Source organism: Garra rufa, chromosome 7, assembly GCF_049309525.1.
Source record: "Garra rufa chromosome 7, GarRuf1.0, whole genome shotgun sequence".
In the NCBI taxonomy this organism is placed as follows: domain Eukaryota; kingdom Metazoa; phylum Chordata; class Actinopteri; order Cypriniformes; family Cyprinidae; genus Garra; species Garra rufa.
In genome coordinates this window covers 41,968,587-41,991,443 of record NC_133367.1, presented here as the reverse complement: position 1 = coordinate 41,991,443, position 22,857 = coordinate 41,968,587, and the positions used below count along the sequence as shown (strand labels likewise).

Here is a 22,857-nt window from a genome sequence, read left to right as displayed (position 1 = left end):
ATTTCTGCCTGCCCCTGTGTGTTTGTATGTTTGTCTGTACTAATAAAATGCTGCAAATGGATCCGCTCGTCTCCGACCCTCCTTGTGACAAAATGCTAATCAATCTCTTCATATAATCATTATAAATGTGCATGTTTCCTAGAAAGTCTGTGCATATAATAGGCCTACTATGATTAAAAATCTACATTTGTTTCTATACAGTAACAATGATCTAATTTTGACAGATGGAGAGATCACCGTTATGAATTTATAGGTTACAGTAAGTTAAAGATACCTGAAGCAGTTTAAATGCTGGTTTAATAGACATCCTTTTAATTTGCATGCAAACTCAATCTTGAGCTTCAGCCCCCTTAGCCCACCCCTAGCACCACCCCTGTTTGATGCAGGGAATGAATAACTTCACAAAATGTGTACTTTAAATACAATATAACTTGCTTTGGACAAAATTTCCATCTAGCAAATGCATAAATGTAAATGCAATGTAAAGCAAAATGTATTTTGGGATACCTAACTCTGCATTTCTTTAAAATGGACAGCTGGTTGTAAGATGATTCTGCTCCTCATATTCAGCATCCTGTTATTGCTTGAAGAAATCTCCTGTAACAGACAGCATCACAACACCCTTTTAGTGTTACTGTAGTTTATGATCAGAAAAAAAACCTAGCCTACTGTACAATAATATAATTTACTTTTTTAATAAAATAAACATTTATAATATTTATTAGTAAAACTTGCTATGTTAATATATTGCTAGCCCGTTCCTCTCTTTAAAAAGTCAACCCGGTCTGTGAGTTAGTGAAGAACAGCAGTCTGTGGCTAATTTGGCTAATTTAGTAACATTAGTTTGTCGATTAAAGTTAATGAAGCTCACCTGTTGTAAGCATCGCTATGAAGGCAATCACAAGAAAAGACTCCAATACACCTCCGATGCAGACGATATGACCACAAGACCACAAACTGGAAAATAAAATACAAAAGATGGATTTAACAGCAGTGTTTCAGTTTCCCTCAGTATTTCATGTTAGCGCGCTGTTTTATGTCACGTCTGTCACTGAATTTAGGAGCATCTCCTGATTTCTTTAAGGCATGTACTTTAATAATGAAAAACAATATTCTTTATCGAGCTGGTTCCAACTTGATTGAATAGCGGATGACAGATCAGCTTTGAAAGATGGTGTCTTGTCATGGTTTAGTCCAACAGCTTGTTAACGTCTGTAAGCACTCTTGTTTAACTGCTGATGAATTAGCATGTTAGATATGTGCCAGTATTTGTTTCAAAAATGCAAATTACAAGCTGATTACATTTTTCTTATCAATACTGAATGTTTACCTTTTTTTTTCTTCTACCTAAATTGGAAAACAAATCTATTAATTGAAATATTTTAGTTTTAGGTATGTTGCACAAATGAGTGGTCAGTTATTACAAAAAATGGTTTTACATTTACATTTACATTTATTCATTTAGCCGACGCTTTTATCCAAAGCGACTTACAATTGGGAATACAACAAGTGATTCATCCTAAGGAGGCAGATCAACATAGGAAGTGTTCAAAAATACCATATATCAGGCGTTGTTAGAAGAGTGCAGGCTAGAAGGAGAAGATCAAGAAAGAGAGGAAAAACAGGCTAGAAGGGAGGATTTTTTTTTTTTTTTTATTTTTTTTTTTTTTTTTTATTGAGTCAGATAGTGTCGAAAAAGATGGGTTTTCAGCAGTCGTTTGAAAGCTGTTAAGGAGTCTGCATTCCGGATAGGGGTGGGAAGATCATTCCACCAGGCAGGAACGTTGAACGAGAATGTTCTGGACAGTGATTTAATACCTCTCTGTGGTGGTACAATGAGGCGTCTTTCACTAGAGGATCTCAGTCTTCTGGAAGGAGTGTAGATGTGTAGTAGTGAATGGAGGTAGGCAGGTGATGATCCGGTGGCTGTCCTATAGGCGCATGTATGTATGTTTTGTGTCATATCAGTGATTTGTTTATTTGTTGTGAAAATAAATGGGTGAACTACATCATCTAAGTGTGGCAATTCCATAATGTTTGGCAGGCGTTGCATGAATTGTAAATATCTACTTCTTAATAATAATAATAATAATAGTACACTCAAAAAAATGAACAAGGAAGGTTGTGCACTTTACATACTATTTTTATATTCAGTTTACTTACAGTTATTGTCTTTGTTGACTTTAAATGTTTTTTTCTATTAAGATCCACGTAATTATGACTCAATTTAACTGTACAAAATCCTAACGCCTTGTCTTAACACAAACCATTTCAGTTAAGTAAAAAATTCTTACATCCAGAGGGTGGCAGTATAGTGCGACGGCAACTGCCATGAAACCCCAAAGAAGAAGAGCAAGACACATCAGACTACACCGGAAAGATATTTGAATTTCTGCACACCTGCGTGACCCCCTGCAAAGTTTTTCTTCAATTGGTTTTGACAGAGGGACTTCTTGCCTTTTCAACGACTGGTAAAGGTAGGAGGATATTTGTTTTTCCACAAGTATTGATCTTTTTTAATTGTAATAAGATATGTTATTTTTGTCCTGCTTTAGTTTTAGAGAGATCTAGTATTAGCATGCTAGCTTAGCCACATGGTGCAGGTTGGTCTGCTGCATATTTACATTATTTGGGCGAAAAGAAAAGTAATAAAAGTTAGTTCATGGATTAAAGTTCTCCATCACTACGATGGATTTCCATTTACTGGAGCAAGTCTACGATGGATTGTTTCCGCCTATTGCAGGGTTACTTATATTCACTTTTCACAATTTTAAGGCTGTAAATGGAATTTAATTTATCAAATAATGTAATAAATGTCTTCATTTAAGTTTGAAAAGCCACGGTGTATTCAGCCTGCTGAGGGGGATGTGATCAAAGCCTGGAGTGGATTGGTAACACGTCACAATAGGGGTGCTCAAATATGCATTAATTCATGCTTAACTAATGCAGAGATAATCATGAGTTAATATATAATTAATGAAGAATTAAACCATTTATTCATAATTACTGCATTAGCAACAAATGATAATTCTATATGATTCATAGAGTAAGTAATCAATAAATTGTTATTAGTTAAATGTGTCATATTGTATTAATTCCCTAATAACTTATTTTATTAACTAAAAATGTATGTGTTAATTACCACAATGGGTTCAATCCATGCATGTCTGCCTTAATTAATCATTAGCTATAACCACACAAGTTCTGTGCCTCAACAAGTCATACCATAATGATATCTTTGCAAATCATTAGCTAATGATTTATTAAAGCAGACAACTAGAAGCTTAAGTACATAGCTTTGACCACTAAGGTAACTAACATGAATTTACATCATTAATTAATAAAATAAGTCATTAAGGAATTGATGCATTGTGACACATTCAACCAATAACAATTTATTGATTACTTAATCTATGAATCCTATAGAATGCTCATTAGTGCTGATGTAGTAACCATTAATACATGGTTTAGTTCTTCATGAATTTTACATTAGCTTGTGATTATCTGTGCATTAATTAAACATGAATTAATGCATGTTTGTGGACCAGTATTGTAAAAGGTTACCAGTGGATAGAAATCATCTTCTCTTTACTTTAAGGGTTCTGTTAATCACTCTGGTTGGTATCAGTATTTTCTGACTTTTTTCTAAAAATACAATCATATTTTTGCAGATACTTTTAAGAAACGTACTAAGTTAACATACTTGCTAATTTGAAAAACAATACTACAGTCATTCGCCGTTGAAATTGCGATACTAAGTTCAACCACCCATCCGACTAAAACTAAACTTAAATCTGCTGTCAAAATTAACAGTGGTTAACACTTGGTTTAGACCTTCAGTTATTTTGTTCAATTTGTTGTGATACTTTCAATAAAAATTACAAAGTGTGATTTATTTATTGGTTTGTAGTTTTTTAGTTCAGATTAATTTAATTTTACAAAATCTTTATCAAATTTTGTTTTTATCCTTTGTAATTTTTTCAGGTCCTTAATGAAAGGTGTGTTTTGTGTTCCTGCCAAGGTGCTTTACTTGCAAAAGGTAAGATCTGCAACATCTACTAATGTAAATACTGTTTCTTGTGTGACCATTTCATTTGTTTGTTAGCTTGTTTCTGTTTGTATCCTGTTTACTTTTTATTATCAGTAGCAATTGATAATTTAGTTTTTAACAGATTATATAAATATTTAAAATTATTGTTATTTTAAGTTAAGTGCCTACTTTTATAGTTAAAGTTTCACCCATTTCACATAATTCTAGAAGTGTAATAGGTTTATAGTATGCATGTTGATGCAGATTTTTTTATATTTAGAATGAAAAAGAAAAGAAGAGGGAGTGCCTCCTCAGGGAACTTTGTATCTATCTAAATGAAGATCCAAGAAGTCTCTTCCAAGAGTAACTGGTAGGTAATACTAACAATTACTGCAGCAGTAACGGTATCATAGGGCTTTTAATAATATCACAAAATCCATTTAACATTGTGGGATATGGCTTGTAGGAATTGTTATTTTGGAGTAGACTAGGGATGCACTGATACCACTTTTTCCAGTATACTCACCCAATACCAATACTTTTATTTTTTGTACTTGTCGATTATCGAGTACCGATATTTTTAAATTTACTGGTAAATTTGTAAAATTGCGTACATAAGAATATGAATAATGATGGTTGGTTAACTTCATTTATCAAACAGATTTGATGGTAATAAAATATGACAATGAAATAAAATGGTAATAAAATATGACAAGGGCTTAGAGTTAAACTGTGTCAAAACAAACTCATCTTGATAACGTTAGAGAACTTTAATAGAAAGATATGTTATGGATTACAATCAACCAAAAAGTATTCAGAAAACTGTTTGTAGGACAAATATCAATTGTTTGTCAGGCCAACCTTAGCCTGAATGACAGCCTGTAGTCTCCTGGACATGCTGTCAACCAGGTGCAACCATGCAAACCTGAATTTATAATTTTTGGTCCCAAATTATCAATTTTACTGGTAGTCCACTGTATAATTTTTGGATTTAATATGTCACAGTTTACTTTATTTTGCTATCCTCACTTACATAAATAAACTACCCACATACTTTCTTGCACCCACAAGTAAAAAAAAAAAATATTAAAATTATATTTAGTTTCTGAATAATTTTTGCTTTGACTGTATATCCTATATCCTATCGAGTCTAGATAAAATGGCCAGTTAGTGTATACATTGTGAGAAATCAATTTGGACCAAAAGTTAGTGAGTAGTGAGTATAGTTAGCACTATTTTAAAACATGTATGGAGAAAACTTCAATGCAAATGAGCTCTTAAGAATTATGTAATTGGTTGGTAATTTCATTGTTGTCCTTTTTTTTGTGTGTGGAAAGGATTCAGATGGCTGTGCTGCACAGAGGGACCTTGAACAAGTTGTTATTGGCATCTACTTCACTAACGCTGAGGGAGGGGATTCCACCAACACTCCAGTTGATGTTGGAATAGTGACTGAAGGTGTTGAAGTGCTTCGCGACATGGGAGACATCTCTTCTGCATGTGGACTCTTATTGGGTGTCATGTATGCAATGAACCTCAGTTATTCTCAGGAACTGAAAATGTTCTTTGAGGTGCTTCAGAAAATATTCATCCAGCTGGATGCTACCTGACTCTCAACCAAGGTACATGCTTAAAAACAAACTGTATGAGTGAACTTACATTAAGCATTTTTTTATGTAAAGATAACATTGTTTAACTGTTTTCTTCTTCTTCCTCTTTTGTAAAACAGAATTTAAAAAAACAGCTTTGTTGTTGATAAACTCTTCTGTTGGTGAATAAAGGAACTAACAAAGGTTGAGTTGAGTTTACTAAAGTTATTTGTGTGGAACCTGTTGACAAACTAGAGTTAATTCAACCTAACTAGTAAAAATTTAAGTTAGTGAAAGCATTTTATTTTGATTAATTAAGCTTAAATGTAATGTTTTGTTGTAAAATCATTAGTTCACTTTGAATAAACAAATATTTAATATGCAACTTCAAAACAAATTTTGTTAGTCCATATAACATAACTGACTTTAGTTAGTTGAACTCAAATGTCTCTTGTTGAGTAAAAATTAGTGATAATAGTTGGCTTGAGTCAAAAATATTATTTCTCCCTAAAACAGCCCCATTAAGTTAAATAAAATTGAAATATTTGTTTTCAGGTTTCATAATAAAATTTTGTGGAACCTGTTGACAAGAAAAATTTAATTAAACTCAAGGTTTAATTTTTTTGAGTGTAAATTATGGAAATTATTTGAATTCATCTTGATTTTCTCTGCTTGTGAACCACTAGTCTGTATGAGCAGCATTTGTGGATTAATTCATGATTTATTTATTTATTTATTTTTTACCCCAGAATAAAATAACAAAAACATGTGTTAAATCACAATTGAAATGCATTAGTTGTGATTACTTTATTTTGGTATTTTTTATTATTTTTATTATTATTATTATTATTATTATTATTATTTTTACATAGCCTACAATTGTGATTAGTTTGAACCATGCACCTCCTAAATACTCATGAAGTAAGGTAGACCAGGGGCAACTGAAAAAATTTTTTTTCCTTAATAACTCACAAACTACTTGAAATACACCAATCATCTTCTGACAAGAAAGAACTTAATGTGCACTAATTAATAATACAACTGATATATTTTCACTAATAAGGATAAGACTAATATTAAACTAAATGCAAGAAGTCAGAGTTTTGAGGGCAATTGTAACACTGAACAAATAAGTCATATTAACCCACTGTATCTCAAATAAAAGTCTACCTCAAAGTAATCAATTTCCTGCTGTAGTGTAGTGTTGCTTTCGTCAACGAAAATTATGACTAAATATCGTCGTCAACGAACCTTTATCACGTGACGAAAACGAGACGAGACGAAACGAAAATGCTGGTCATGTGACCTGGCGCGGATTAACGCACAGGCTTACATAGGCTGCAGCCTAGGGGCCTCACGTGTTCAGGGGGCCTCGGATTGGCCAGACAATTTTTTTCTTTTTTTATACTTAAGTGCGAACCAGGCACGGCACGGCGCAGGCAGGGACACATGTGACGATGACTATATAAAATGTATTATGAAATATCGTTGACGATTAAAAACGAGACTAAATGTTGTTTACAAAATAAAAACTATGCTAAAATGTCTCTTTATTTTCGTTGACGAAAACGAGACGAAACGAAATGTTAGAATGTTAGATTGATGTGCGCATGCCGAGTAGCCAGAGCTGTATCACTTTCTAGCCTAAACCGCAAGCGAGCGGCGTCACTCCCTTAAGCTCCACTCGCTGCATTATCTAGAAGACGCCCACAAACAAAGTTAAGTCTGACACAGATAAAGGGACCAATGCCCGGCCAGATAGGGTTCATATTTGGGGGAAAAGAAGGAAGAACACATACATTTTTCTACTAAAAAAAAAAAAAAGCTTTTCGAAGCACCAACGTGATCAACTGTATCTAAAAGGGTTCATTACTCGAAGCTTTTCAACACGTTGTACACTAATGACATCTTGTGGTCAAAGGTGGAAAACGTTTCTTTTGCATTCCAGTTGTCCAAGCAATTTTTGGACAGTTTCATAAAATAAATAAATTTATGCCAAGAAAACCATAAGAAATATTTTACTTACAGAAGGTATAAATGAATTAATCTGTAAATAAACTTAAAAAAAAAAAAAAGTACAAAAGATACTTGTATGCATAGATGATCAAGTAAATTAAGAATATTGTTAAGTTGATTAATTTTATTATTCGAAGCTTCTGTGTCGAACGTCACATCATTAATTTTTAGTAAATTGTAGCTTGACCATTCAAACCTTGTTTCTCTGTTTTTTTTTTTTCCTGGCATTGTCATGTGATTTATTGTTTTTATTAAATTTTTATTTATGTGTGTGTACTTCTAACATGTTTGGTAGGTAAAATAAATGTTGTAAATTCAAATTAGAGCATCTTCTGCAATGGATGCATTTTTCAGCCTATAAGGTAACAAAAAAATAATAAGATAACCTTGTTTGAAATGGGTTTAGCTAAAAGAAAATTTTGGTTTTGTCTATACTAGGTACTTATACTATATTGACTGGGTTAAATAAAATTGAATTACTAAAAATAGACTAAATGTAATCAGTTTTCGTCGACTAAAACTAGACTAAAATGTCATTAGTTTTCGTCGACTAAAACTAGACTAAAATAGTCATGGGTAATTCTGACTAAAATAAGACTAAAATGCTCAGACTTTTAGTCGACTAAAACTTGACTAGACTAACAGGTGTATGAACTTGACTAAAACTAATAATAACTAAAATGTCAGGTTCACACAAAGACTAGACTAAAACTAAAATGAAAATCGGCCGCCAAAAACAACACTACTGTAGTGTTTCATAATGTTACTTAAGACTTTGTTATATGGTTCAAGTTATTTTAGTTGTAAGACATTATATGCTTTCAAAGACCAAAAGTCTATTTCAATTTTTGCAAAAGACTAGGCAACTATTTTAGTGTTAACAAGATTTTAATAATTTAAATTAAAACCCAAAATAGGCTGAAAATGATCTTGTTTGTTATTGTGGACACTGGTAAAATATTCCACTCATATCCTGTAGGAGGAGCAAGTGGTGAGGAAGTCGACAGAGAACCAGAAGTTTTATATGAGAGAGAACTGCCTTTATATATTCAGTTAAATAACACTCAGAGTACATCTGTGAGAGAAATACATTTAGGGGTTATAACTTTAAATAATAAAGAATAAAATTAAATATTAATAATCTCAAACTCCTCCTTGTCATGTGACACATGAAAGTGAAACTATTACAGCGGGATCTGTTTGGTCATATGAGGAAGTAAACTACGTTAAGAGAGAAAAACACAGTGAGTATCACAATTTTACAATCATCTTGAATAGCTAAACTCAATTCTACAACAGTAAGCAGTATCAAATATTTAAAAAGTAGTTTGAATGTCATTAGAAGAGAAAACAGAGTCTGTAAATCGTCAGATTGCACCTTTACTTTCATTTTAACACAGCGCACAATGCTCTGGATTTGTTTTGCAGTTTGTGGATAATTTGATTCTGTGTAAATAATGTCAGAATATTAAATGAGTGCAGGTCATTACTGTGAACTGAAAAAAAAACACTCTTGATGTATTGATCCTTTGGTTCACCTTCTCTGTGACTGAATGGATATTTATTGTTTGAATATTTCAGAAGATTGAGCACAGAATCATTTCTGAGTTAAAGAGTTTTAAGAGACTACTGAGTCCAGATTACCCAGAATGCTCTGAAAGAGACCATTATGATGATGAGGGTCATAACAGAGTCAGAGAGGGGCTTCTGAAGATCACACTGCTCATCCTGAGGAAGATGAACCAGACAGACCTCGCTAACACACTACAGACCAGTAAGAGCTCTGGATCAGCAGATTATAGCCTGTATTTTTATGATCAACCTTCTGTCTTCAGTCACTAATGTTCCTGAATGTCACGACACATCTAACATATCAAACCTAAAAATACATTTCTAAAATATTGCTCTGCCGATAACAACAGTTATTTCCTTTGCTCAGAACTGATGCCTGTGTATCAACAAAAACTCAAATCCAGACTCCAGGACAAATATCAGAGAATCAGTGAAGGAATGTCCAATCATGGAGACTCAACACGTCTGAATGAGATCTACACAGAGCTCTACATCACAGAGGGAGGCAGTGGAGAGGTCAATAATGAACATGAGGTGAGACAGATTGAGACAGTGTCCAGGAGACCAGAGACACAGGAAACACCAATCAACTGCAATGACATCTTTAAACCCTCACCTGGACAAGACAAATCCATCAGGACTGTGCTGACTAAAGGAGTCGCTGGAATTGGAAAAACAGTCTCTGTGCAGAAGTTCATTCTGGACTGGGCTGAAGGAAAAACCAATCAGGATGTTTATTTCTTATTTCCACTTCCTTTCAGAGAGCTGAATTTGATACAGAAAAATCTCAGTCTTGTGGATCTTCTAAACCACCTTCACACAGAAACCAAAGAATTTAAGTCGTCAGATTATGAAGACTACAAAGTCATGTTCATATTTGATGGTCTGGATGAGTGTCGACTACGTCTAGATTTCCAAAACAATCGGAGCTTGTCTGATGTAACAGAATCAGCCTCAGTGGATGTGCTGCTGACCAACCTCATCAAGGGGAATCTACTTCCTTCTGCTCTCCTCTGGATCACCTCTCGACCAGCAGCAGCCAATCAGATCCCTCCTGAGTGTGTCGACCAGGTCACAGAGGTACGAGGATTCAACGACCCTCAGAAGGATGAATATTTCAGGAAGAGAATAAATGATCAGAGTCTGGCTGATAGAGTCGTCACACACATCCGATCATCAAGAAGTCTGTTCATCATGTGTCACATACCAGTCTTCTGCTGGATTTCAGCCGCTGTTCTAGAGAGGATGATGGGTAAAGCAGAGAGAGCAGAGATTCCCAAGACTCTCACACAAATGTTCACACACTTCCTGATCTTTCAGACCAAACTGAAGACACAGAAGTATGATGGGAAATATGAAATCAATCCTGATCAGGCTAGAAAGACTATTCTGTCTCTAGGAAAACTGGCTTTTGAACAGCTGGAAAAAGGGAACCTGATCTTCTATGAGGAGGACCTGAAAGAGAGCGGCATTGATGTCAGAGAAGTGTCAGTGTACTCAGGAGTTTGTACCCAGATCTTCAGAGAGGAGTTTGGACTGCAGCTGGGGAAGGTGTACAGCTTTGTTCATCTGAGTATTCAGGAGTTTCTTGCTGCTTTATTCAAGCTGCTGTCCTTTTCTGAACAAAACACAGGACTGAGGAACATGTTCAGGTCACCAATGACCAGTTTACTGAAGAGAGAAGTGGACAAGGCCTTACAGAGTGTGAACGGACACTGGGACCTTTTCCTCCGGTTCCTTCTAGGTCTCTCACTAGAGTCTAATCAGACTCTCTTACAAGGCCTCCTGAGAAAGACAGTAAGCAGCTCTGATATCAATCAGAAAACAACTAAATACATTAAACAGAAGATCAGAGAGAATCCCTCTCCAGAGAAATCCATCAATCTGTTCCACTGTCTGAATGAACTGAATGATCGCTCACTAGAGCAGGAAGTCCAGACATACCTGAGCAGAAAACTTGTCAATTATCTCTATAGAGTCAAACTGTCTGCTGCTCAGTGGTCGGCTCTGGTGTTTGTGTTGTTGAACTCAGAAGAAGCACTGGATGAGTTTATACTGAGTAAATATGATTCATCAGAAGAATGTCTCCTGAGGCTGCTGCCAGTGATCAAAGCATCTAGAAAGGCTGAGTGAGTATTTTACAGTGTCTTTGTTTTATTGACTTTATTTTATACGGTAAAGGTCTGTGTTTCTCTACACTGTTTCTTTAAGGTCTTTCTTATTTGACACACTCAGCATTGCATTAAAGTTTGTTGAAATAAATGAAAATAATTCAAATTAAAGTATTATAGTATAATTAAATTTCATTTAATTAAATTATTGGATAAAATGTTTCTTAGTAAAACTGGGGAAAAAGTAAAAGGTTTTTGGGAAATGCCACTTGAGGAACAACAGCTGCATGTTATTATGTGAATATATATATATTGACATGGATAAGGCTAGCTTGTATAATTTCATGACACTTTGTTTGTACATCAGATATACATGTAAAGAAATATTCAATAACAACAAACATGTTTAATAACCATGTTTCTTCAACAATGTTTAATTTGACAGCATTCAGTAATTTATTTAATTAGGAAACTATTGTCTAGTCTCAGCCTCAAATGGCAAATCCACAAACCATCTGATGAATGTTACAAAAAAACAAACAAACACTATACAGCACTAACACTTTACACAACTTCCCAGGAATAAGGACTAATCAATGGAAAGGTATATTTCTTGTCTGCCTACATGTGAAGATCAAATGTGACCCGATCTGGTGAAATGAGTCGGACGTCTCAACATTTCTATTTTAAGATACGGTCGATAATGTGGAAAAACAATGAAAACATCTGTTTTTCTTTTTTAGCTAATTTCAAATAACAGACATTCAAAAATAATCTCCCAAAGTTTCGTAGTCCAGATAATTGAGTAAAGGTATTTAAATGACTATTAAAGTTGATTTTAAGTTTTACTAAATTTGCTCGAAATGAACATTGCTTTTCTCAACTCCTCTCGTCACTTCTGAGCATTTCTCTATATTTTGGGTATATCCCCTGAAACGTCACTATCTCTGTATAAAGGGCTTAGAAATGTCCAGCCATCCTCCTTTCAGACTAGCAGCGCTCTGTAAACAAGCTAGCGAGAGTGGCTAAGGCTAGTCAGTGATTTTTTTTGGATCTGAAGACGTGTCATCCTCCGATGAAAGTGACAGAGATGTCAAAGTTCCTTTGGATGCAGAAACAGAGCATGAATTTGTCACCCCTGTGGAAGAGGATCACGACGATGATGAAAACATTGAACAGCCTGTGACTGATGTTGGGGAAGTTAATAGGGTCATGTCTAGTTGTGAAGCAGTGTGTGTGGAAACAGTTAGCAGTGATGGAGATGACGAGTTTGCCAAAATACGTGCCTTTTGCAGTAAAGGTAGTAAATTCATCGATGGAGAGCCGTGTTTTCAGTCATTTGATGACAGACACACTTTCTCTCTGTGACTGCGTGCACATGTGTGTGTTGAGCAGTAACTCATCTGAGCGACGGTAACAAAATTGTCCCAAAATATCTGTTGTACACTTTTAAAAATTCACTCCGAACAGTTAAAAAGTGAAATAGAAGTATGATCAAACCAGCAAGACTGAAATTTGAAGAAGGGGAGAATGTACCGACGCAGTCTGTGATGAATACTGAGGTGAAAGAGCTGGGTCAGCCTGCCGACCACGATTATGCCATGGAGGTTAACATAGTTAATAAAAGGAAAGAATCCACGCCAGGGACGTGCAGAGACCTTTGGAGGGGCAGGTGCTGAAATTTAAAAAGGGGCACATGGAACACAACTTTAACTTTATGATGACAACTTTCATATTAACAGACTGTATTATTACAACCCAAATTTATAAAGGATGTAGCATGGAACTGCATCATACAATAACATTTTCCGATGTAACATTTTCTGAATTCAACAGGCAAGGACAATGCAAAGCAATATTAGCCTATGCTTTACCTGGTTATTATAGTTAGCTAAAACTAAGCTGAAACTAGGTGTGATAAAACATTTTAGTTAACTGTATAAAAAATAAAACTAAAGTTTAGAAAAAAAAAAAACAACGAAAACTAACTGAAAGGATATTGTGTCCAACTATAATAACTCTGGACATAACTAATCAAAAATAATAATAGAAAAACATTACAGATCTGAAACAAGATAAATAACTTGCACATGTGCTACCTGATGTGCTCTTAGCTATCCAGCTGGTGATCGATCCACTTCAATTTCAGTTTTAGTTTTAGTTTTTTGGCGTTCAAACAGATCACGATTTCCTCGCAATTCTAAACTAAGCAAAATAATGTGAGACAAAATATCTATTGCTGCAGTATATTTAAATGTGTTTAATTCATTTAAATTAATTATTAATCATTTAATACATAATATTTGTATTTTTAAATATATATATATTTAATACACTAATTTATAATATTCAATTTATAAAAAAAAAACTGGTTTGAATAAATAAATAAATGACTTGCTCATAAAAACATTACTGGATGAATTAGCGTTTTTGAATCAATCTCTATTCAATGGCAAATGCATTTTTTAACAGTTGTTTCCACCTAGTGGCGAAACAATGCAACCGACACAAACGTTACTTGAAGCGCCAACTACTTTCAAAAGACGTGCTCTATTTTGATCTCTACCATAGACATCAATGTTTATATCCAAACTATGATCTTTAATTGCTGTGATAATATGAATGACTTTATTTGAAAAGACTGTTTGTGAAGCTGTTTTTTTTTTTTTTACATAAACATGATGGCTGCTCTCTCTGTCAGCGGCAGTGGATGGCTGGACTGGCCATCGGGCATACCGGGCATTTGCCCGGTGGGCCGATGGTGATTTTGTGGGCCGATGTTTTTTTTTTAACGGTATAAACTATTAAAAGGTGGTGGATTGGCCAATTGGTCATGATCGACTCTGGGCTGGACCAATTACAGCCGAAGAGGTTGGATGACCCCTCCCCCTTGCTTGGACAACGGCTCTCATTGCAGATCACAGACAAAGTTTATTTTCGTTTTGCTTGCTAACTTTTTACAGTCAGTTAAAATAACTCATACTGCGTACTAGCTAGCATGATGGATTTTCCATGCTACTGGGCGGGTGCTATGATGTTACTGATAGTGAATTTTATTTTGTTCATAAGGTTAGTTTGTAGGGTTAGGCTACGAACCGTCCCGTAAAAAAAACGGAATCGTCCCGAAAATATTACGTGTTCTGTATTGAGGTGAGAAGGAACGCGATTTGTCCCGTACTTCAGCTAGAATGAAAAAAAAAAGACTCAAAGCTGGAGTTATTCTGTCTTTACGCTGCGCAGCGGCATCTTCTCTCTGTCCCTCCCCTCTCCTGATGCTCCTTCAATCATGAATCATTAATGAAACTGATCAATGATCAGCTAATGATCGGCTTTTCTGTCACCAGTCCCGTCTCTCTCGTTTATTTATCGCCCGCTGTGCGCTAGAAAGAGGAAACCAGCGGATGTCGCGCTAAACAGCAGCAGCACGTTTCATAACTTGTTGTTAGAATTGTTTTAATATTACTTTTTAATATGAGCTGATGTTTGCTGGAGCCACAGCTGTAAAAACTGCTGGTCATAATATCGATTTGGATATCTGGTGAGAGGAAAAAATTAAGATGAAACCAGGAGATGTCCTTACTGAATCATCAGAGCTGAACAGGTGATGGAGAAACAGGTTTACCTTTTAGGTGACATGAATAAGTTAATGGGAAGTTATGAACTGGTTCTGAGAGACAAATAACACCAGGATCATTTTCTACAACTGTAGGGGAAATACTTTTCTTTTTTATTCTCATTTAAAATGTCTGGCTTTTAATAAATAATTATCTGAATCTTACAACCATTTGGATTTAGTGGACATACAATCCATAAATCATTATCATATATAGTAAATATTAAGTCTAATACCCTAGTAAGCTATACTTTTTCCTTTGGGAAGGTACCATCTGTGCAGTCTGCAATTCTGTTGAAGAAAGATGTTGAATCTATTTAATTATTGTAGAAAATAATTGATTTCTGTGCATTTGTTTTACACGTACATTAAATTAAAGTCGATTAAGCATCATGAGGGTGGAGGGTGGTTCCTAATATTTTTTTCTGGGAGTTGACAACTCTATTAGTTAGGTATATGTAAATATTGATTGGGTTGTTTAATATTTGAGTGTTCATTATCGATAGTGCAATATGCAGAAACTAACTGATGAAACCAAATGATTAGGCTAGAATTCACCGTAAACCCTCTACACTTGTAGATATAATTTAGATAGATTCAAATTAGGATTCATCAGGAGATGTGATGCTGCACATTAACATAAAAGTTGCTTGGATTTATAAGTAGACTAACTACTTTAATGTTTTTGGCTTTTATACATAAATACAGTGGCGGCTGGTGCTAAAAAATTTTAGGGGGGCGCACACAAAATGAATCACATTGTTAATACAGGCTTCATTATCAGTAAAGTAATCATTAAACATTTGTAATCATCCCAAAAAATATAAGCCATTTATATTAATGTGATTCAGAGTTGAAGGCCATAATACTAATGTTATCCACACGAGGGAGCCACAGGATAAATCTCAGTTTAAAGACAGTGAAAATAAATTGATTTGTAGTAAAACATTGCATATAAATTACTTTTCATAAAGTTATATATAGTCCAATATAATTAGTAACTTATGCAAAAACTTTAAATACTAAATACTTGTAGACCATTAATTGTTTTGAACCAATTATAATGGTATTGACAATATATTTGTCAAGTTGGTAGACATTAAAGAAGGAACACAAATATATATATTTGTATTCTGTGTAGTTGCCCACAATGCTTTGGTGACAGGACTTTGAAATAACAAACAGGGAAAACGATAAAAGGCATGACTTGCATTGTATCTAGCGAGCAAACTTTATCCAAGCTCCATGATTCGTAAGTTTGTTTTATTTTTTTCTTCATTTGAGAGGCTTGTGATAATATTTTTTTTTTTTTGTAGATGAAATTGATTTTACTTCCATCTCGGAAAAGATATTGCACATATTTGACAGTCGAGAACGGTCCAATCACATGAGGACAAAATGTATAAAAACAATATTGATTGGCTAAGATCTAAAGTGGGAGGGTCTGGGGCGCTGTGCTCTGCGCCCCGAGGACAATCTGAAACAAGCCAATCAGAGCTCAGGCTCAAGTCACATGCGTTTATTTGGCCGGCGTCCCCATAGATATATATATAGAATGTAAATATATATCTATGGGCGTCCCGCATACACAAACAAACGGAAAACAGTTTAGATTTTTTTAAATTTTTAACAGTTTCTAACATAACTACCAGTCGAATAGTATGACAAAATAATGCAGTTTCGTGGTTATTTTGCAATATGTATTAGACTTATTTTTAAAATGTTAGTAATCTTCTTCCTTGGCTAACTTGAGGGGGGCGGCGCCCCAGCGCCCCCTATTGACCAGCCGCCACTGCATAAATATATATTTTATTGATAAGTTGTGTTTTTATTTTATTCTTTTTAATGCTAAAATGTATCAGAAAATTAAATAAATTCTTGTGAATGATAATTGCCTGTATCAAAACATTCCTAATTATGTATCAGTTATCGGTTTAATTGTTTAACATTGTTTGCCATTTTGTACAGCTAAAATAGGAATGAAAAGTCTAGACAGCCGTTTTAAGGCTTTGGTACAGTTTTTCCCAGTGAACTGTTACTCACCCAGTGTTGCATCATTGCAATACAGCCATATAATTAAGGTAACAGTTCAAAAAAACGTTTTTAATAGGACTGACCCATATCAATATTGAATTGGAACAGATTGGATCAGATCGGATCGTGTAAATTGATTCTAACTCTTGAGAATCGGATCGGATTAATACCCAGCTCTATTTAGGAGGTTAACTCAACCAAGCAGTCTTTTGGTTTCTGCTAAGTAGCCTACTGTTTAGAATACCAGAATAGGGAGGATGGTGTAGATTTAAGTTTATTAGATTGATACATATATACCATCAAGACAGTAGCCTATACATCACTGTCACAAGAGCATTTACTTTCATTCAAGGGCTTTATGGCCTTTCCAATAATACATGGTGGGCCGGTCTCTAGTCAAAATGCCCGGGCCGATTTTTTGTCCCAGTCCAGCCCTGGTGGAAATACAGATTTGAATGTTCCGGTAAGACTAATAGGTTTAATAGACATGGGGAATCGTTGTTATTTACAAATGAGATCGCTTGGGTGTTTGAATCTCTATTCATTAAATATTAATCAGCTCTAGTATATTGGTTACATAAAAAATAAATAATTTTGCCTAAAACTGATGGAGTAGCCTAGATTTAATGCAGGTGCTCTTCAAGTGTAGCCTGGCAAGCCAGACCCACATAAATGTAGGGTCTGGGCACTCTCCATAGACAGGGCTCAACCGGAGGGGTGGGATAAATGGTTGTCTTTCAAACTCCTCTCCACGCAATAGGATAGCGCTACAACCAATCAGAGACTTAGTCGGTCAGGTGACGTAATCAGAGCGACGAAGATTTTTAACAAAAATCAGTGCACTGTGCAGTCTGTCAGCTAAATAATAGACATAGATGGGCACTAAACCTTTAAAAGTAAACAAAAACATGCACAGACAAATCCAAATTACACCCTGCGGCTCGTGACGATACATTGATGTCCTAAGACACGAAACGATCGTTTTTTGCAAGAAAATGAACAGTATTTATATAATTTTCTTTTTACCTTTGATACAAACCCACGTCCATCTGTCATGAGCACGAGTTTAGCATATCTATGATTCGACTCGTCACATGTGAACGCGCTTTGATGTAGTATACGCAAACACCGAAAGGGGAAATATGTAAAAAAAAAAAGTCCAGGATGAGTTTGCGCAAGCAAACGTAATCTTTTTCAGCTTTAAATGAGTTTGAACAACCAGGACAAGCGCAAGTAATTACCATTCTGAATAGCCGCTATATCCACAATCTCTTGTGCTGTGTAAACAATGAGTGTCGTATACACGCCACAGATCGCTTCCGGTGTTTGCGTATTCTACACCACAACAGCGCGTTCAGATGTAACGAGCTCCTGCTCAGGACACATGGACGTGGCTGTGTATCAAAAGTAAAAAAAAATATATATGAATACTGTTCAGTTTTCCACGCTTAATTCACGGAACCAGGAATTCATGTCTGACTGAATTTATGGTCGCAGGTCAGTCGTCATCATGTTAAGCCCGCCCACCGACTCGTGATTGGCCCGGTACATCTTGGATTTTTCGGAAATTTAAGTGAATTGAGAGTAACTAGACTGACCTTAGAAGCAAATGTAATTTGCTGCCGCTAGGGGCGCGTCTAGATTCTAGGCTACTTCAAGTGCCCTTTGACAGAAGGAACAAAAGGGGCGGGTGCTCGAGCACCCTCCCCCCCTCTGCACGTGCCTGGATTTTCATATATGTATATATGAAATTCACGTGCACACTAATATGAAATCCACACCAATACATCTTAAGTTAGTAATGAATACATATACACTTGTGAATAACTCACGTATACACATAAACTTGACGCGTGCATACACCCAGACACACTCGCTTATACATTTAAACTCGATCCATGCAGACACACCTATACATACTTGCACATACATATAAACTCGCTGCATGCAGACACACCTATACATACTTGCACATACATATAAACTCGCTGCATGCAGACACACCTATACATACTTGCACATACATATAAACTCGCTGCATGCAGACACACCTATACATACTTGCATATACATATAAACTCGCTGCATGCAGACACACCTATACATACTTGCACATACATATAAACTCGCTGCATGCAGACACACCTATACATACTTGCACATACATATAAACTCGCTGCATGCAGACACACCTATAAATACTTGCACATACATATAAACTCGCTGCATGCAGACACACCTATACATACTTGCACATACATATAAACTCGCTGCATGCAGACACACCTATACATACTTGCATATACATATAAACTCGCTGCATGCAGACACACCTATACATACTTGCATATACATATAAACTCGCTGCATGCAGACACACCTATACATACTTGCATATACATATAAACTCGCTGCATGCAGACACACCTATACATACTTGCATATACATATAAACTCGCTGCATGCAGACACACCTATACATACTTGCACATACATATAAACTCGCTGCATGCAGACACACCTATACATACTTGCACATACATATAAACTCGCTGCATGCAGACACACCTATACATACTTGCACATACATATAAACTCGCTGCATGCAGACACACCTATACATACTTGCACATACATATAAACTCGCTGCATGCAGACACACCTATACATACTTGCACATACATATAAACTCGCTGCATGCAGACACACCTATACATACTTGCACATACATATAAACTCGCTGCATGCAGACACACCTATACATACTTGCACATACATATAAACTCGCTGCATGCAGACACACCTATACATACTTGCACATACATATAAACTCGCTGCATGCAGACACACCTATACATACTTGCACATACATATAAACTCGCTGCATGCAGACACACCTATACATACTTGCACATACATATAAACTCGCTGCATGCAGACACACCTATACATACTTGCACATACATATAAACTCGCTGCATGCAGACACACCTATACATACTTGCACATACATATAAACTCGCTGCATGCAGACACACCTATACATACTTGCACATACATATAAACTCGCTGCATGCAGACACACCTATACATACTTGCACATACATATAAACTCGCTGCATGCAGACACACCTATACATACTTGCACATACATATAAACTCGCTGCATGCAGACACACCTATACATACTTGCACATACATATAAACTCGCTGCATGCAGACACACCTATACATACTTGCACATACATATAAACTCGCTGCATGCAGACACACCTATACATACTTGCACATACATATAAACTCGCTGCATGCAGACACACCTATACATACTTGCACATACATATAAACTCGCTGCATGCAGACACACCTATACATACTTGCACATACATATAAACTCGCTGCATGCAGACACACCTATACATACTTGCACATACATATAAACTCGCTGCATGCAGACACACCTATACATACTTGCACATACATATAAACTCGCTGCATGCAGACACACCTATACATACTTGCACATACATATAAACTCTCTGCATGCAGACACACCTATACATACTTGCATATACATATAATCTTGATTCATGCATATACACCTATAAACAGTCACACATACATTCACACTCGATGCACGCATACACACCCATAAAACACTCGCGCAAACATACTAAATAAAATTCAGAAACCTATATGCATGCTTTAGTTGTATATACATATATGCAAGTGATTTTATATGTGGATGTGCGTGGACTTTTCAGTGCAAACGGAAGGCATTTCAGTGTAAAAGGAAGCCGTGGGCGTAACCGGAAGAACTGCCTATTTGCAGCAGTTGCAATGATGGATAGGGATCGTACGGAGCCCGCAGCTTCACCTGCAGGAGAAAAATAATCAATCCATGGCGACGGTTTTGCGACGGTTCTGTGTGAGCGAGAACTCTGGAATGCACTGCAGAATATGGGGGGGTGGAAAAGCTCCTGGATAATTATGGTAATTTTTTATATTATGGTGATTTGTGTGATAAATGTAATCTTCAATGCTCAATTAGAGAATACAACAAAGTAATGAAGGCCATCCCAGTATCCCTACAAACAATGATTCAACAGTTTGTATTGTACTCCAATACTGTACCAGAAATGAAATCACTTTGTATTGAAGACATAAATTTAAAGAGCAAACAATTTAAAAACAAGTTTATTAGAAAGCTTTTAACTAAACAATACTTCCCCAGTCAACTGGAAAGAAAATATGTTCTTCAAAATTCTAGTGAAGAAGAGGCAAAGAAAATAAGGAAGAGGTACTTCGTATATCCGTTTCTTCCTAAGGCCAAAGAAGTGATATTTAAAATTTTAAATGACATCCATCTAATATCATTTTTTTTATTAAGATTTAATTGGGAGAACAATTTATGTGGGTTCTGTGAGAAAGACATTGAAACGGTAGAACATTTATTTTTCTATTGTGAACCTGTGCATCATTTTTGGCTTGAATTTCAGAACTGGCTTCATTCCAGACATATACCATCCTTTGACTGTGGTCTCAGTTAAAGTTGAAGTATTGGTGAAAGATAAGAACCTAGACTTTTTGATAAATAACCAAATTATTTTGTGCAAACACTTTATTCATCGATGCAAGTATTTAAAGGTTAAACCCCACTTCAGCGGATGGAAGAATGACCTGAAGATAATTGTGAAGTCTCTTGATTACATGATGGACAAAAACGCCCAGAATCTCAGATCATTTGTACTCGTTTTTGTTGTTAGAATGAGACCCTCACTCTTTTTCTTTTTTGTTTGGTTTCCCTGTTTTATTGTATCTTCTTTTCTTTCTGTATGTTTTTCAATTTTCTTTATCAACACTAGCAATATGTGTTCAGTTTTTGAAATGTGCCACTAAAGTTTGTATTTGAATTGTACACATAAAAAAAAAAAACGTGCGTGTTCGTGCAATGTTTTATTCAAATAAATAATTTGAGCTTCAGCCTGGTTTAAAAGCATATATATATATATATATATATATATATAAAAAGAAATAGTTTATCCCTTTAAATGCAATACATTTTGAAAGATATCAACAAAAATGGGCAAAAAAACTTTAAAATTTTGCTGGATCAGGTCACAAATATTAACAATTTTATATCCTGAAAATTTTTAATAGAAAAAAGGGCCAATTAATTAATTAATTTTTTATCAAATGAAACGTACTGCTTTCAAATTTTTCTGCTGTCAGTATTAAATCAGCTCATCAACAATGATCACAATGTACATGGCCTGTGCCGCTCCACTATAAGCAGGCTGAATACAAATTAAAATACAAAATCTTCTTCAATAGTTAAGTCAAGTAGTTTTGGTTAATATTTATGGGAATATTTGGGTCCTATTTGTTGAGTTAAATCTGAAGTCATTTCAGTTCGAGTGAAGTCTATTAAAATGGGACTTGACTCTGAGTCACTCTCAGTTCCTGGTTTAATAATTGATATCTATTACATCTGTGTTTATCATCAATTACATTGAACACATGAGTCCAGCACTAATAACTCATCTTTAGTTTTTCTGTTTATTCTCTGCAGTCTTTCCCGATGTCCTATTACACAGAAAGGTACTGCTCTGATTTCTGCTCTACTGGAGGATCCACACTGTAAACTGGAGAAACTACGGTGAGTCTCATCACATCTCAGTAACTATAAGGTTTGGAGTAAAAAGTAAAAACTCAGATGTGTTTTCTGTAGCAGTGGTTTTGTTTGCTGCCCTTTCACCCTCAGTTCAAACCCTTTTTAAATAAATGTATAAATAATTAATAAATAGAAATAATTAAATTGGCATCTTATTAATTGCAATATTTTGATGAAGCCTTTAGTGTTTGTCTTTAATATCACAGCTACAGTGACTG

At 35.4% G+C, this 22,857-nt stretch overlaps 1 protein-coding gene and 1 long non-coding RNA gene across 2 annotated transcripts in view; both read left to right on the top strand.

The window, feature by feature from the left end:
* Positions 1-2,373: 2,373 nt before the first annotated feature.
* LOC141338262 (uncharacterized) lies at positions 2,374-5,775 on the top strand. The gene is made up of 4 exons (XR_012355802.1): positions 2,374-2,477; positions 3,985-4,039; positions 4,311-4,400; positions 5,368-5,775. It is a non-coding gene; the product is annotated as an uncharacterized lncRNA (long non-coding RNA).
* A 741-nt stretch (positions 5,776-6,516) lies between these two features.
* The window catches only part of LOC141338171 (NLR family CARD domain-containing protein 3-like), a 28,581-nt gene continuing 12,240 nt past the window's right edge, over positions 6,517-22,857 (top strand). Inside the window, exons 1-4 of the mRNA XM_073843726.1 lie at positions 6,517-6,540; positions 9,217-9,409; positions 9,575-11,336; positions 22,538-22,624. Of these exons, the coding sequence (XP_073699827.1) occupies positions 6,517-6,540; positions 9,217-9,409; positions 9,575-11,336; positions 22,538-22,624 (2,066 nt within the window). The remainder of the gene's footprint in view (positions 6,541-9,216; positions 9,410-9,574; positions 11,337-22,537; positions 22,625-22,857) is intronic.